The sequence below is a fragment of the Herpailurus yagouaroundi genome, unplaced genomic scaffold (genome assembly GCF_014898765.1).
Source record: "Herpailurus yagouaroundi ecotype Mexico unplaced genomic scaffold, PumYag 211, whole genome shotgun sequence".
In the NCBI taxonomy this organism is placed as follows: domain Eukaryota; kingdom Metazoa; phylum Chordata; class Mammalia; order Carnivora; family Felidae; genus Herpailurus; species Herpailurus yagouaroundi.
This window is the reverse complement of record NW_024412442.1, coordinates 3,376,986-3,393,532: the sequence shown is the minus strand read 5'-3', so window position 1 is coordinate 3,393,532 and position 16,547 is coordinate 3,376,986. Positions and strand designations below refer to the sequence as shown.

The 16,547-nt window shown below is 39.0% G+C and overlaps 1 protein-coding gene across 21 annotated transcripts in view; it reads right to left on the bottom strand.

Annotated features, from left to right (window-relative positions):
* PCDH15 (protocadherin related 15) overlaps positions 1-16,547 on the bottom strand; it is a 1,259,847-nt gene that overhangs the window by 385,449 nt on the left and 857,851 nt on the right. For all 21 annotated transcript variants that reach the window (XR_005784343.1, XR_005784344.1, XR_005784345.1 and 18 more), the window contains one exon: positions 8,175-8,283. Coding sequence is in view for 17 of the 21 variants with exons in the window: in XM_040454209.1 (XP_040310143.1) it covers positions 8,175-8,283 (109 nt within the window). In the remaining 4 variants the exon portion in view is untranslated. The remainder of the gene's footprint in view (positions 1-8,174; positions 8,284-16,547) is intronic.

The following is a 16,547-nucleotide window of genomic DNA, read 5'->3' as shown; positions in this document are numbered from 1 at the left end:
CCCACCTCTTCTTGAATAGGGGCTAGATTCATGCTTGATTTGACCAATGGTGGCAGATATGATACCATTCCGTTTGGGGGCCAAGCTTTAAGAAAACTGGTAGCCTTCATTTTTACCTTCTAAAAAGTCAATGAGCTGTGGTAAAGGCTACAGAATAAGGTAAGCCCAGGGGGGGAAAGGGGGGGCGTAACCACCCTGGATGTCTATATCCCTGGCTAGCTCCCGGCTGAATGCACACATTTGAGTAGCCTCAATGACACCGTGTGAAACAAAAGAACTGCCCAGTTGATCCCAATCAACCCACAGAAATATGAGAAATACCACAGCTGCCATTTTAGGTTACTAATGTCTGTGGTTTATTGTACAAGAACAGACAACTAAAGCACTAGCCACTGTCTCTACAACTTCCCTTATGTTTCCTCAGCTTACACTGTCTTCATGTTTTGATGAATTTTGGTTCATTTCCACCAAGTTTCTTGCCCTGAATGTTATCTTTTTTTCTTTTTTTCCCCCCACTGGCCGAGTAACATAGCAAACCAAGTATTAAGAATCATAGTTTTCCCACAAACCCAGGGCCATAGCCTCTGGGCTGTTACTGGAGAAAGAAAGATACTTCTATTTGATTTAAAACACTGTGTTTTAGAGGTTCTTTGTAAGGATATTTAAACTTGTACCTTTACTAACATATACCCTACATGCCCCATTACTCTAGATAACATACTTATCTTTGGATCAATCAATGCTCTCATTTTTAGCAGATATTTTTGAGAGTTCCAGTATTTGTAGCTTATTATTCTACTCTATTGATCCTTGTAGGGGACAGGACAAGAAGCTCAATGTGTTTGGAAATGAATAGTTCTCTGGAACAATTTCCAGGGGAAGCCATAAAAATATGAACAATACTGATACTGAGTAATAAGACCTGTAGAGTAGGAGAAACATCTCCCAATAATGTGTGCCATAAATTCAAGCTTCTCTCTCATGCCTACATGATAATAATAATACTGCACAATACTCCAGCTTATTAGCTAGTAATAAGTTCCTGATAACAGAGAATAATAAATCCAGAAAGGAAAAGAATAACATTTCTGAATCAGTGGAAGTTACTCAGAATTAGAATCAACATCCTGGAAAACAGAAATGAAGGAATGAACTAATAGACTATGTGTGAGGTGACTTAGTGTTCGAAAGGCCAACATGTAAAAAAGGATGCAGCTATAAGGTATGTGGCACTGGGAAGATAAAAGAAGAAAGTAAAGCAGATAAATGAAAATTCTGGACTCTTCCCCAAGTATTTGTGAAATCCAAAATATCGAAAGGAGGGATTTGGGGGCCCAGGACATGTTTTCATTGTGTTATCCACTTAAAATACATATTTAAATCTGTATCTTCCTCATGGCTTTTTCAAAATGAGTATACTGTATGCTTGGGCACAAAAATACTAATACTTAATAATACTTATCAGAGTTAATGCATGTTTATAAAAAATATTTGAACCTAAGGTTTGTGGGTCTGATGTTGCTCTTTTTTTATTTTTTCCCCCAAAAATGTTTCCCCCATGAGTTTGTGTGTGAATGGGGGAGGGGCAGAGAGAGAGGAAGAGAGAGAATCCCAAGAAGGCTCAGAGCTATCAGCATAAAGTGGACATGGGCTCAAACTCACAAACTCATGTGAGATCATGACTTCAGCCGAAACCAGGAGTCAGATGTTTAACCAACTGCACCACCCAGAAGCCCCTGGTATTGCCATTCTTCTTTTATTTATTAAAAAAAAAAATTTAGATGTTTATTTATTTTTGAGAAAGAGACAGAGCACGAGCTGGATTGGGGCACAGAGAGAGGGAGACAGAGTGTGAGCGGGAGTTGGGGCAGAGAGAGGGAGACACAGAATCCGAAGCAGGTTCCAGGCTCTGACCTGTCAGCACAGAGCCTGACACGGGGCTGGAACCCACAAACTGCGAGATCATGACCTGAGCAGAAATCAAAGGCTCAACTGACTGAGCCACCCAGGTGCATGTGGTGTCTCCATTATTCACCAATGTGTTATACCAACTCTTTAATTGCCAGAATATACATAATATTATCATAATGACCACACTGACTTTGAATAATAGGCAAAAGTAGCTATTAATCATATTTTTATATTTACATTTTAGTATGTAATGCTTATCTACATGTTGTATTTAATAATATTATTTGTCATACAGTAGATGCTCTGGTATGAGCATCCAGCATTAAAAACGCTAATATTACAAGCTGCTATTATAAACTAAAAGTTAGGAGATCTTCTTATATTATTAGACATAAACACATATTCTATCATATCTTTGTTAATGACAATCTGGGGACAGTCATGGAAATGCCCTTCTTTGTCTCGTTAGAGCCTTGCACATGATCATCTTTAGCTCTTTGAACATCTTTGAAACACCCAACTGAAAGTCTTTGTTAAGTCTAATGCCTAGAATCTCTCAGAAACACTTTTGTTGATTTATTTTCCCTGTGTATCAGCCATTCTTCCCTGTTTCATTCCAGTGTCCCAGGTTCTCTTAAAAGCTGGTCATTTCAAACAGTATTATGTGACAACACTGAACATCAGATTTCTTCCCTCCCCAGCGTCTGCTGAAGATGCTGCTCATTTGTTTTTCCAAGTAATGCTTTCTGAACTGATAACTCTAAAATATGCCTGCTTTGTCACGTGGGGCCACTGAAACCTGTACTCGGTTTAGTGTTTAGTTAATGACGGGGTGGAGATTTTTTACATACTTGGAAACAAGAAGTATCCTAGTCTTTGTTTGGGAGCACTTGGCTGATGTTAGATCACAGTTAGTCCTTAATTCTGCTGTTTAAAGCTCCACCGTAGTCTTTTCTTTCTGCTTTGGCAGAAACTCAAGGTAAGCCAGATATGAAAACTTAAGACTTTCTCAGGTGTTTTCTGAAAATTCACACGCTACTATTCTTACTGTTGTCCTTCCAAGATTCCTACAAATATGTCAAAGTTTTTGCAAACCCTGTGGACATCATTCCTAACTTTCTTTTTAAGCTTACTGGTTAGCCAATCGCGTGTTCCAATTTTTGTCTATCGCTTCAGGCAGCAACAAAGTTAAAACACTTGCCTGTAATTGTTTTTGAGAAACTCCTTCCCCACTGCTCCCTAACCATCCCTCAGACTTTTTGTGCTGGGTGAAATCGGAGTTAGCCTTTTATATGGGTTCTTCCAGGGACTCACCAGCCAGGTCACATGATGTTTCTTTGGAAATGAGGCTTTGGAAGAGCTCCAGTTTTGTTCTGTTTTTCAAGAGACTGTCAAGATACTTGGGGAATGCAGGTTGTTATTTTTATTAAGTTTACTTACTTATTTTGGAAAAGAGAAACAGCATGTGTGTGTGTGAGCAGGGAAGGAGCAGAGAGAAAGGGGTAGAGAGAATCCCAAGCAGGCTCTGCACTGTCAGCACAGAGCCTGACATGGGGCTCGAACTCATGAACCATGAGATCATGACCTGAGCTAAAATCAAGAGTCAGACATGACTGAGTCACCCAGGTGTTCCAAGGTTGTTGTATTTTTTTTTTTAATTTTTTTTTCAACGTTTTATTTATTTTTGGGACAGAGAGAGACAGAGCATGAACGGGGGAGGGGCAGAGAGAGAGGGAGACACAGAATCGGAAACAGGCTCCAGGCTCTGAGCCATCAGCCCAGAGCCCGACGCAGGGCTCGAACTCACAGACCGCGAGATGGTGACCTGGCTGAAGTCGGACAACTAACCGACTGCGCCACCCAGGCGCCCCCCAAGGTTGTGGTATTTAATGCTACTCCTGAACTAACTAGCAGGCAATGTGACTCAGGCAAATGAAAAATTCCACTAAGCTAAAAAAAACACAACCAAGAGTCACCTGTTTTTCTTGAATAAATGTTCCCTGGGTTGCTGTAAGACTTGGTTAATTCAGCAATTAATGATCCAAAATTATGATTTCACTTTGGTTTATACTAGTTTGTCACAGCTTTTAGGGAAGGGAGATTTTTCACAAGTCTTTCCTTGATTATTTTCAATGACTTCACCTGGAATAATTCCTTAAATTATTAAAATATTAATCTAATATTACTTGTACTGTGATTTTATTATACTGAATGTAACAAGAACTTTCTTAAATATATAATTCGGTGTTTGTGAAATGATAAGTACACCCCCAAAAATTCAGTTCATCTAAATTTATGTCAGTTTTATGGAAAATTTTAGTTTACCATAACATTCTATTTTGCACTTAATCATTTGAGATTTTATTGTCACTTTTGTTGTTGTTGTCCTTTAGTGAATGCTCCAACTTAAACCTAAATTTCATCGTCCTAATAGTAAAACACAGAAGGGGCATCAGTTAGGCTGACTATCAGAGTTTTACTTATTCCCTCCAAAAGTCATCCCATTTTGGGATAAAGGAATTTCCATTTTAAGGCAGGAGTCAATTTTGAGGGATTTTTTTTTTGAGTTTTCAATCGCTTATACTCTGAATATCTTTCACTCAGAGTATCCCTGCTAAGCCCATCCTTCACAGGTAGAATGGTATCATTTTTCTGTGAAGAAAGCCAATGGACACCTCTAGGAAACAGTGGATTGAGGTGACACAGGGTGAGGTTGTTGGGGATGATCAGTGGTAGAAGAGTAATTCCACCATTGACGATAGTTACGGTAGGAACAGTGAAGGAACTGGCAACAGTCCTTGGATGGCCCTTCTGCACACCTGAACATGCACATCCTCCCATTTAGTAAGTAGACCGCCAAGAATGTGCGAGAGCAGTGGGGAGCTGTCCACATGAAGGCTGAGAAAACTAGCTCTGAGGGACGTGCACTCAGAACTACTGGGCAGGGGGGACTTAAGGAAAATGAAGAGGTCTTGCCAAGTAAGGAAAATCAGAGCCATGGAAATCCTGTTGTGCACGTTTCTCTGTGTGTGTGTGCTTCTGTTCTTACCAGTCCTGTCTAACTTAGGAAAGGTGATTTTTCTTCCTAATGGTAATGGTGACATGAATTAACATTATTGAGCACTAGCTTTTTCCCAGGCATTATTACACATTTACCTATATTGAATCAAATTTTCAAAACCTTTTTATAGAAGGTCTGTTTTTAATAACTCCATTTTATTTATTTATTATTTATTTATTTAATGTTTGTTTATTTTTGGGAGACACAGACAGAGTGCGATCACAGGAGGGGCAGAGAGAGAGAGAGAGAGAGAGGAACACACAGAATCTGAAGCAGGCTCCAGGCTCTGTGCTAACAGAGGGGCTGTGCTAACAGAGGGGCTCGCACTCATGAACCGTGAGACCGTGACCTGAGCCAAAGTCGGCCGCTTAACCGACTCAGCCACCCAGGGGCCCCTAAACTCCATTTTAAAGAGGAGCCATCTGAAGCAGAGAGTTGAGTAACTCACCTAGCATTATATGATTAATAAGTGTTACAGTCAGGATTTGAATACAGTTCAAACTATCTGTACAAGGCCCCGTCCTCTAGAAGTGCAAATGCTATAAATGACATCATTTTATTTAACTTATTTGTAAAAACAAAGACAGTGATAGTGGTTGTGTCTATTGTTTAGGACCATCCATCACACTACATTGGTGGTTGGTGATACAGGCCACCAACGCATCATTCTGCTCTCCTTACTACCTTGGCTTCTCCATTCGCTCAGAGTAAATGACAAAGTCGATCGATAGCATACTAGACTGTGTAAGTTCTGACCCCTCTGTGTCCCACCTCCTCTTTCTACTTCCTCTCACTCACTCATCTCCAACGCTCCTGGTCTCCTCGATGCTTCTGAAACCCAGCAGGCAAGCTCCAGTTTTTTATGTCCGCCTATTCCCCCAGACATCAACAGGGGTAACTGCGTCAGCTCCTGTGAGACTTTGCTCAAATCTCATCTGTTCAGTGAGGCGTGCCCTGATCATCCTATCTAATGCTGCAGTTTATACTACAACACCTCTCTGTGCTCCACTTTCCCCACAGTGCTGACTACCTTCTCTCTTCTGTAATAAACACATAATACGTTTCTTGCTTGTTGCCTTTGCTTCTGCCAAAACACCAGCTCCACCGAAGTGAGGAATCTGTCTTCCTCCACAGAGTAGGTGCTCATTTATCAAAAGAAAAAATAAATATAATTTCTAAGAGTGAAAGAAACCCATGAACACCACTGGATTTCATGCCACCATGGGAAGCAGGCTTCTCCAACACTGGCTTTCAAGTTCATCCTTTGGATTTTACACAGGCTGTCTCAACTTTCTAGGTAATTTCTCTCCTGTGTTCTACCTGGGAACCCTGACCCTTCTGCCGAAATAACTTTCTACGTAATTTTCTCCACCCCTCCCTAACCTAGAACTTTTACCTCTCACCTTTGCATCTATAGCATGTAGCACAGTGACTGACATATGATCAGACCTCCAGTTGATGAAATGAACAATGGTTATTTCTTTTGATCTATGCTCCAGGCCCTTACAGACTTCAAAGACTGACACTTATGTTCATAAGGACTTTTTTTTTTTTTCAACATTTATTTATTTTTGGGACAGAGAGAGACAGAGCATGAACGGGGGAGGGGCAGAGAGAGAGGGAGACACAGAATCGGAAACAGGCTCCGGGCTCCGAGCCATCAGCCCAGAGCCCGACGCGGGGCTCGAACTCACGGACCGCGAGATCGTGACCTGGCTGAAGTCGGACGCTCAACCGACTGCGCCACCCAGGCGCCCCCATAAAGACTTTTTAAAAATGTAATGATCTCATCTCTACCATGGGGTTATCATATGTGCACAGTTCCAGACACCAAAGGCTTGAAACAGAACTGCTTTATTTTCTTTACAGACAGCATTTCTAAGTAGGATATAGGATCACATTTGGAAATCTCTCTGTAGGCTGCTGTAGGCAATGTGTCTTGTAGGCTGCTGTATCGTTATGTATGTGCACATACACACAGACTAAAGGCTCAGGAGTTGAGAGTAGTCCTGAATTCCACTGAACAATCATTCTGAAGCTCATTTCAAGAGCAGCCCCTTTCTCACTAAGAGAGGTATGGTCTCACATGCATCTGTCTCTCTAGATACTCTAAACCATGAAAAGCAGCAACATCCATGTTTTAGCAAAAGCAATTTAGGAAGAGTGGCATAATCACATTCTCATCATTTTTGCTTCGGTGCAATTACCAGTCTATGTACAAGGATGAGACAGAAGAGCTCCTGTGAAACTTTTCAAGGAAAAATCAGCCAAGGGTATAACGTGTTGTGAGCCTTTCGGTACTCGTGATCCCTCTCCCATATGGTGCCAAAAGCCCTTATTTAATTCACTCATGTCGTCTCAGAATTACATAATTGTCTTCAACCAATGATAAAATACTAGTAGAGCAAACTGTACATTTTCAATGGATTTTTTTCAAATTTTTCTTAGAGAATGCTTTGTGACGAACACAGAGAAAGTTACCGATATGTAGATTAATATCCTATTTTTTTTAAAGTTGTTTCACTTCCTTAATGAAATTTTTCCATTTTTTAACACATCTCACTAAAGCTAATTCTGAGGGGAAAGTTGTGGTTTTGTTTTGTTTTGTTTTGTTCTGTTTTGTGAGAGAGCGCCAGAGAGCACAAGCTGGGGACGGGGAGAGGGAAAGGGAGAGGGAGAGGCAAAATCTTTTTTTTTTTTTTTTAACATTATTTATTTTTGAGACAGAGAGAGACAGAGCATGAACAGGGAGGAGCAGAGAGAGAGGGAGACACAGAATCTGAAACAGGCTCCAGGCTCTGAGCTGTCAGCACAGAGCCCGATGCGGGGCTCGAACTCACGGACCGTGAGATCATGACCTGAGCCGAAGTCGGACGCTTAACCAACCAAGCCACCCAGGCGCCCCAGGGAGAGACAAAATCTTAAGCAGACTCCACTCTGAGCGTGGAGCCCAACGCAGGCTGGGCTCAGCCTCACAACAGTGAGATCACAACCTGAGCAGAAAATAAGGGTCGGCTGCTTAACCTGCTGAGCCACCCGTGCACCCCGAAAATTATTATTTCTGAATTTATTTTTACATAAAAATAATAACTTCTAAGAAGGCCACCTTTGTTATTAAAGGTGTTTTCTTTGATTGGATACAACTATTTATGCATGATTCTAGAACGATGAGTGAGAGTGTAAAATGTTACCAGATACGGACCAACAAGGATAGAGTAGAGGATGCCTGGTCTATCTGCTGGCGGCTGAATGTTCCGGTCCTGGTCAACAGCTTGGATGGGCGGGGTAACCACGATGGGGTTCAGTTCTTCCTGGAAAAAAAAAAGGGAGCGTTTAGTCCCACTTTATTCTTAACGCCTCATGGAGAACTGACACTCAGATATGAGACATTACAGTCTGGACAGCTAGGCAATATCTGAACTAGTAGTTAAACTCAGCTTTTGAGATTTGAAAGTTAACACATTAGACTAGTTAATTTTGAATTCAAAGAGGGAACGATGTGTCCTCAGGGTCAGAATGAAAAGCCATAGTAATTACACACTTAGAACTTTATATCAGGGTTTTCTCCTAAGAGGAAGACGAGGAATAAATCTGCATCTTCCCTAGATAATTAAATCAGAAGTGTGAGGCTATCAAATATAATTTTATCTGTCTGTAGACAAGATTTGTAAGAATATTTACATTCTTTTTCTTCCTAACTCATGTTTTAAAAATTACTTTTTAATTACATTTAAAATTAAAAAAATTAAAAAAATTACATTTAAAAATGTAATCCCTTAATTACATTAAAAACAAAATTTAAAAAATCAATGCTTTAACTGAATAGAAATCAAAGCCCCATCACTGCAAATGTCATATAGTGAAATTGATTATATATTAGGCATGTACGTACATGCATATAAATTTAATTTATAATTATATGCAAGAGGACTCTGTTTAAAATCATAATATATTTCTCTAAGCCAGTGTTTGCCAATATGATGTCCAGTGGTATTCTGTTCCACTATCAGGATTGGTAAGCAGTTTTCTGTGCAGGACCAGATAATAAATATATTTAGGCTTCGCTGGACAGAGAGTCTCCGTGTCAGCTTCTCAACTCTGACACTGTAACACAAAATCAACCAAGTGGGTATGACTATGCTGCAATAAAGCTTTATTTACAAAGACGAATGGTATGTAGGACAGAGTTTCTTGGCCCCTGTACTGAGTGATCAATCATTCTTTGTAACAAAGATGCTGAAAAAACAAACGTGCACTCTTCACAGATAAGCTTGCGACACAGGATATGAAAGAAACTTTCAAAAAGTGAATCCACTTTCCTGCAGGTCTTTTCGGAGACTTTTGTGCTAATTTGCATAATGGCCATCTAAGAAGGGGGTGTTATTTGCGCATTTTCTAGAATCATCCATTAACATCTCCTTGAACTCTTACATTGCCTTAGAACACAGTTTGAGAAATACTGCTTTAAGTCTCTGCAAGCCCTCAGTCCAAACATACTAGTAATTTTAAAGGGAAATGATGTCTGTTTCAATATCTGACTTCACAGTCTAAGGAATCACTGCAACGTTATTTTATATTATATCTTCTCAAATGAGAGAACCTTGAAATGTATCATGTACTTTTATATAAAATCAGTACTTTCTAATCTCAGCAGAAATGTAGAGTGGTGGCCTGCTGAGAAGAAATGCAAGAATATGAAACTGTAACATGGAATACTTAATTTTGATTAAGTTACGGTAAGTTATATTAAACACAAGTACATTGCTAAAACATGTTAAATTTTTGAGGTTGAAATGATTAAAGGTAATCATTGAGCAAATATTCGGAGTTCACATACATCTTAGGGGTTCTGCAGACTTAAAAATCTCTAACAGGCTCTCCATAGCCTAAACGTTTTTAATATCTTCCTAAAAACAAAGAGCTCCTGGTAGGGATAACTTTGCAACACTGTATTCACCTTTTTAATGTGTCTTCAGATCCATGAAAATGTCAAACCAATATCAAAATCACTCCATTAAATCAGGATGACTACTGTTCTTTTGGTTGTTCTTTCCACACAATACAACACATCACAATACAACAGTCTTCCTCAACTGTTTGCCTTGTTCCCTATTTCTGTCCCTCGTTCTCCATTTCACTCTATCATTGCGCCACTTCTCTCTCTCTCTCTCTCTCTCTCTCTCTCTCTCTCATCACACACACACACACACACACACACACACACACACACACACACCTGCCCAACAGACAATTTCCTTCCTCTGTAATCCTGTATTTCTCCTGACACTGAAAGCATCCAAAGCTCTTCAAGTCTGTATGTTTGAACACAGGAGTGGAGGGCTGATAGGTCATCCTAGACATTTGTCAAAGCAGCCTGATGGCGTTAGCCAAAGTCAGCATGCAGCCAAGCTACTGCAGTTCTGGTTCAACTAATAAATCTGTGGTGGGTCTTCCAAAAGTACAGTAGCATGCAGATCTTGCGAAGGGAATTCAACTCTCAGGATGTTTTGCAGCCTGTCTTCCTTCCCATGGCCAGAGAAATATACTAAGGGATCCTAGACTCCTGCTTTTTGAAATAACTTACCTAGAATTAAAAGCAAAACGAAACAAAAAAACAGAAAACAAAACAAGAAAAAAAAAAAAACTGAACCTGAGGTCTTCTGGGAGAGTGCTAAACATGACCAGATCACATTGGGGTTTCTCTGCTGACACTTTTCTCTGCTAAGTGACCAACACATATACAGTTTTAGTTTGGGTAATGAGTCACATAGTTTAAAATCCTCTTCTGCACAAGTTGCTGGAATGAGAAATGGGGTTTCAGTCATATTTTTTAAAATTATATGAACAACAGGAAAAAAAAAACCTAAAAATAACACAATAAACAAAACCAAAAGGGAGGAAAAGGTTCTAATTAAATTCCTCATCTTTCATAGTTGGTTATTAATAAATGTATGGTGAGAACTGAAGAAATAAAAAGAAACAAGTACGCCGTTTAGAATTACGTGACATCTAGAATCAGAAGAATTGAAACTAGAAATACCAGCATGTGGCTGTCTCGGGAGAGTGGGCCTAGAAGTGAAGAAGGGAGGTGGGATGAAATGTATTTAAAGCCATTCAGTCCTGTTTCACTGTGTAGTTTCCATACTCTGTACTAATTTTAATATTATAAATTAGCAAATTGTACTAGTGAGAATACAATAAATAAACCCTCTTGGTGAAGGCTTCAATGAGTTTCTGGAAATTTGGGAGTACAGTTGTCTTATATAACTTCTTAGGACTGATTTTTGTCTTTTCTTACAAAGACTAGCGACTTAAGAAAAATTTTTTCTTAGGCTACTGTTTATGAGGGTTTTTTTTTTTAAAGAAAATCTAGGTTTAAAGGTGAAAAGGATGAATTATCAGCTATGGTTTCTAAGATTACCACCCAAGTATATTGGGCTGCTTGAATCTTGAGGATTTCTAACACTGGTAATATGTAACATTAAAGGATACTGTGTTTTGTGTAGGATGCTACTGTTACAGTATGTAATGAAATTTTTTATAAAGATAAGTAGCATTTAAGCCAGAGTTGGAAAAGGAAACATGTACTCATTAGAAGAAACAACATAATAAGATGCACCAAGTTTTGAACTTCTCCATCACCAAAAATCTCTGTATGGGAGATAGCCAGCCATTGGAAGGACATAAAACTAACCAAGGAAATGCCAGCAAGAAACTATTCCTTAGAAGAGAAAGAATTTTATGGGGGAAAAACATGCAATCATGTATAATATTTGGCAAGTTAATATCTACTTACTAAATACATTCATGTCAATTTGTATTGTACTGAATTTTCCAGCCCGGTAGCAGATCACCACACGGAGCCAGACCTGAAGGAAACCGGCCCGCGGTGACCACTGCCAGAGCAGGCTCCCCAGGCCTTAGAAAAGGGGAAAAACTAGGAGACGCATTTCTTTTGAAGAACCATCCTCTTCAAGCAGATAGTAACTACTGCTCCGTTCCTCTCCCGCTCCCTTATTTCTCTTAGCTTCTAATTTTACAGCTGGATTAGAGAAGAATTATTATGCTGAAGAACTTGGAAATTCACCCATGGCCTAATTATGCTTGGGTATCCTTAAGGACAGGATTGCAAGGTTCCCTTATGACCATATAATTGCAGTAATTGCTCAATTAGTCTTCACAGAAGGCTCTGTTGGCAGGTGCACACAAAATATCTAATAACCCACCGCCTAGCCTAGTGAGGAACTGTTTGCAACATATTTGCTTCATCAAGTTGAATTCCAGAGACACATAAAAAAGGCATCCAAACACTGCAAAGCTCTTGGGCGCCTTGCCCCTAAAGCAAATCTGTCTTCTCTGCAGCCTTCTTTGTCTTTGAGAAGAACTCATATCTTTGAGAAGAAGTCCCATCTCCTGAATTCTGTTCGTGCCGATGCGCACATGTTAAAAGTACACAGAAGAGTGGATTCACATTTCACCGCTTTGAGTCCCCAGAGTTAAATTCCCTGACATATTTAGTGATGGTGATTCCATATAAAGAGATTCATGTCGTGAAGATAATCATAGAAACTATTAAACAATAACGAAAAGATTGTCTCCAGTAGAAATGCTGCATAATTCTATGATTATAAAACCCAAGATTATTCCCCTCGGGATATAAGCTTCGTATCCAATTAGCTTTTCTGGAGGGGTGCCTTGTCTTTTCAGTATATCTAAGACAATGCTTTCAGGTTCAACTGCTGAATTCTTTTTGAGAAAATAACAAGAGGCGATTGGACTGTTGAGGTAAGTGAGGGTTAGTTACTCCTTCTACATCTTCAACACCAGAAAGAGAAAGCAAGTTTCAGTTGGAATGCTGCTATTGTAGTCTATGTATAGATATATCTGTAACTATTTATACACATAATAAATAAATGTATTGGCAAGCACAGATTAAAGACACTGTTCTTCAATTGTATACTTTTGTTTTATTCTAAAGTGTCTCTGAAAAAGTTTTTGAGATATATTTTTTGTCGCATATCCTGTGATGGACTGCTGTATTCCAAAAGTGCATCTGACCATCCTTGCAATTGCATATTTGATCTATAGTTCTAATACCTACGTTGTTTATAAAACATTTCTTTGAGCCTTTGCCTTTGATATTTATTTGCTTAGACCTAATGTAGTTTGAGCAATTTATTATTTTTTTGGAATTAGGAAAAGAAATTTATTTTATTTATTTTTGTGATATTGTCTTTATTTTTTATTTTTATTTTTTTCAATATATGAAGTTCATTGTCAAATTGGTTTCCATACAACACCCAGTGCTCATCCCAAAAGGTGCCCTCCTCAATACCCATCACCCACCCACCTCTCCCTCCCACCCCCCATCAACCCTCAGTTTATTCTCAGTTTTTTAAGAGTCTCTTATGCTTTGGCTCTCTTCCACTCTAATCTCTTTTTTTTTTTTCCTTCCCCTCCCCCATGGGTTTCTGTTAAGTTTCTCAGGATCCACATAAGAGTGAAAACATATGGTATCTGTCTCTCTCTGTATGGCTTATTTCACTTAGCATCACACTCTCCAGTTCCATCCACGTTGCTACAAAGGGCCATATTTCATTCTTTCTCATTGTCATGTAGTACTTCATTGTGTATATAAACCACGATTTTTTTATCCATTCATCAGTTGATGGACATTTAGGCTCTTTCCATCATTTGGCTATTGTTGAGAGTGCTGCTATGAACATTGGGGTACAAGTGCCCCTATGCATCAGTACTCCTGTGTCCCTTGGATAAATTCCTAGCAGTGCTATTGCTGGGTCATAGGGTAGGTCTATTTTTAATTTTCTGAGGAACCTCCACACTGCTTTCCAGAGCGGCTGCACCAATTTGCATTCCCACCAACAGTGCAAGAGGGTTCCCGTTTCTCCACATCCTCGCCAGCATCTATAGTCTCCTGATTTGTTCATTTTGGCCACTCTGACTGGCGTGAGGTGATACCTGAGTGTGGTTTTGATTTGTATTTCCCTGATAAGGAGCGACGCTGAACATCTTTTCATGTGCCTGTTGGCCATCCGGATGTCTTCTTTAGAGAAGTGTCTATTCATGTTTTCTGCCCATTTCTTCACTGGGTTATTTGTTTTTCGGGTGTGGAGTTTGGTGAGCTCTTTATAGATTTTGGATACTAGCCTTTGTCCGATATGTCATTTGCAAATATCTTTTCCCATTCCGTGGGTTGCCTTTTAGTTTTGTTGGTTGTTTCCTTTGCTGTGCAGAAGCTTTTTATCTTCATAAGGTCCCAGTAATTCATTTTGAGCAATTTATTTTACATAAATAATGAAACGTATGCTCAGGGATGTGTTTACAAGGATTATTTGTTGCAACAAAATACAACTTGCTTTTAAAAACTAAACTTTGTATGGAAGGGCTATATATGACAGACTTTTATAAACCATAAATCCATAACCTGATGAACTATCACCAAGTTGTATTTAATTCTAAATGCCATGACATTAAGGACTAGAATATCATCAATATTTCAGAAGCCCTCTATTCTCTATATTTTCTATCAATCGCTCCTGCTCCTTCCACTCTAAAGATGGCCTGCTTTCTATTATCATAGATTAATTTCACTTGTTTGAAACTGTATGCAAATAGAACTATACAATGTCATTTAATTACTGACTTTGTTCAAGTATTACTATGTCTTACATGGTCGGCATGCATGTGGGAGTTAGGTACATCAAGTATAGCCCCTGCACTCTCGTTTTAATGGATGTACTGTGTTCATTAGACAGACACCCCCAACTTTGTTTCCTTTTCACACTGATGATGGCGTTTGGGTTGTTTCCAGGGCATGCCGTGACGAACAGCACTATGTCCTTCTGCGTGTGTTCTTACACATGAAGGCATTTGTGTGAAATATAAGAATATAATTGTCAGAAACGCATGTATGGGCTAGGTCCCTGCCATTTTAAGTCTTCTAAACTTGTTGTGTGAGCTCACGTTCTATTGTGAGTGGTCCACTGCTCTGCTGACAGTTGGTAAGTTTAGCCATTCGGTAGGTACGCATCGTTACTTTACAGTGATTTGAACTGTTTTACAATGTTGGACATTTGTGAAGTGTTGTTTCATGTCTTTTGTCCGTTCTCCTACTTTGCCTTACTGGTTCATAAGAGCTCTCCATATATCACAGTCTAAGTCTTTTTATCAGCTGACTGTTCAATAAATATTATACCCCACTCTATGGCTTTCATTTAGACCCTATTAATGTTGTCTTGCTGAAGAAAAGTTTCTCATTCGCCCACTTACCCATTTTTCTTTCCCTTTATACTTGTCTGTTTCCTCTACCCATCCACATATTTTGACCTGAGGTATACCTGATAATTTCCCTTATGCATTTCTGTACAGAGAATATTGCACTCTTCCTTATTAAAATTTATCTAACACTCACTAGAACCGTGTGTCTGAGTTTCCTTGCCTAGAACTTTCTTGAGAGCAGGGATCAGTTGTATCGACAGCACCAGAAATACATGTGTTACACAGGCACTAAGAACTGTAGAATAAGAGACTTCTCAGTTCTGTATTATTCAGGGTATTCATGAGCCTCATTGACCTAGCCTTGCTCTCTGGGCTCCTGTAAGACATCCAAATACACATACTGAGGCTGTATGAGCATCTTTCATTCACAAAGATACTACACCCACCTAAAGGGAAGAGTAAGGTGGCCACAAGAATGCTCAGAATACACAGATGTCGGCTCAAAGTGCTTCACAGTGATGGCCTTCGGTGTAATAAACAGTCTCTAAAACATTCCAGGAGACTGAGTGGCGAGCTCCTGTATCCTAAGTAAAACATTCCAATCTTGCCAAATAAGTTGCAATATCACCTCTTGAGAAGTTGTTTAATCCCTCAGACTTTTAATCATAATTTTCATAGTGAAGTTAATAATATCTACATTTCATTAATTGGTATAGGGATTCATGAAAGACAGTATATAAATGAATAAAACAGTAAGTGCCATGCTCAGTAATGGAAGTCATTATAGATCGTAGTATTAAGATTACTTTATTATTTTAATTGTATTATATTAGCATTAAAATTGGCTTCAAGTTCTAAGCAGAGAGAGAGAGTGATGGGATTGTTTTCATTTCTAGCTGGAAGCTAATTTTACCGTATCTTGCATATTTTTCTTGAAACGTGACACTGACATGAATTTTGAAGGTTTTATTTAGAATTGCATACCTGATCAAATGTTTGAGGGAATGAAGGGGGCCTATCATTACTATTTGATTTTAGACCAAGATTTAGATCTAAAGGCTGCAAAGAAAATTATCTAATGATTAGACTTAAACATAACTTTAAGATGGTGTATCACAGAGTTGAATATTCACTTAAAATGAACATTTCACTTTATTAAACAGAAGCTTCAGTGAAATTCTTTTCAGTGAATATATTCAGCTGCATTAGTTTTTTGCATCCAATTTATAAACTCATTCCCTACACTTTGATTACAGAAAGTCTGCGATAATTCCCTAATTTATTAAGAAGTTCTTATGGAGAAGCGCTCAGTCACAGGGACTCCAAGTACATGTAC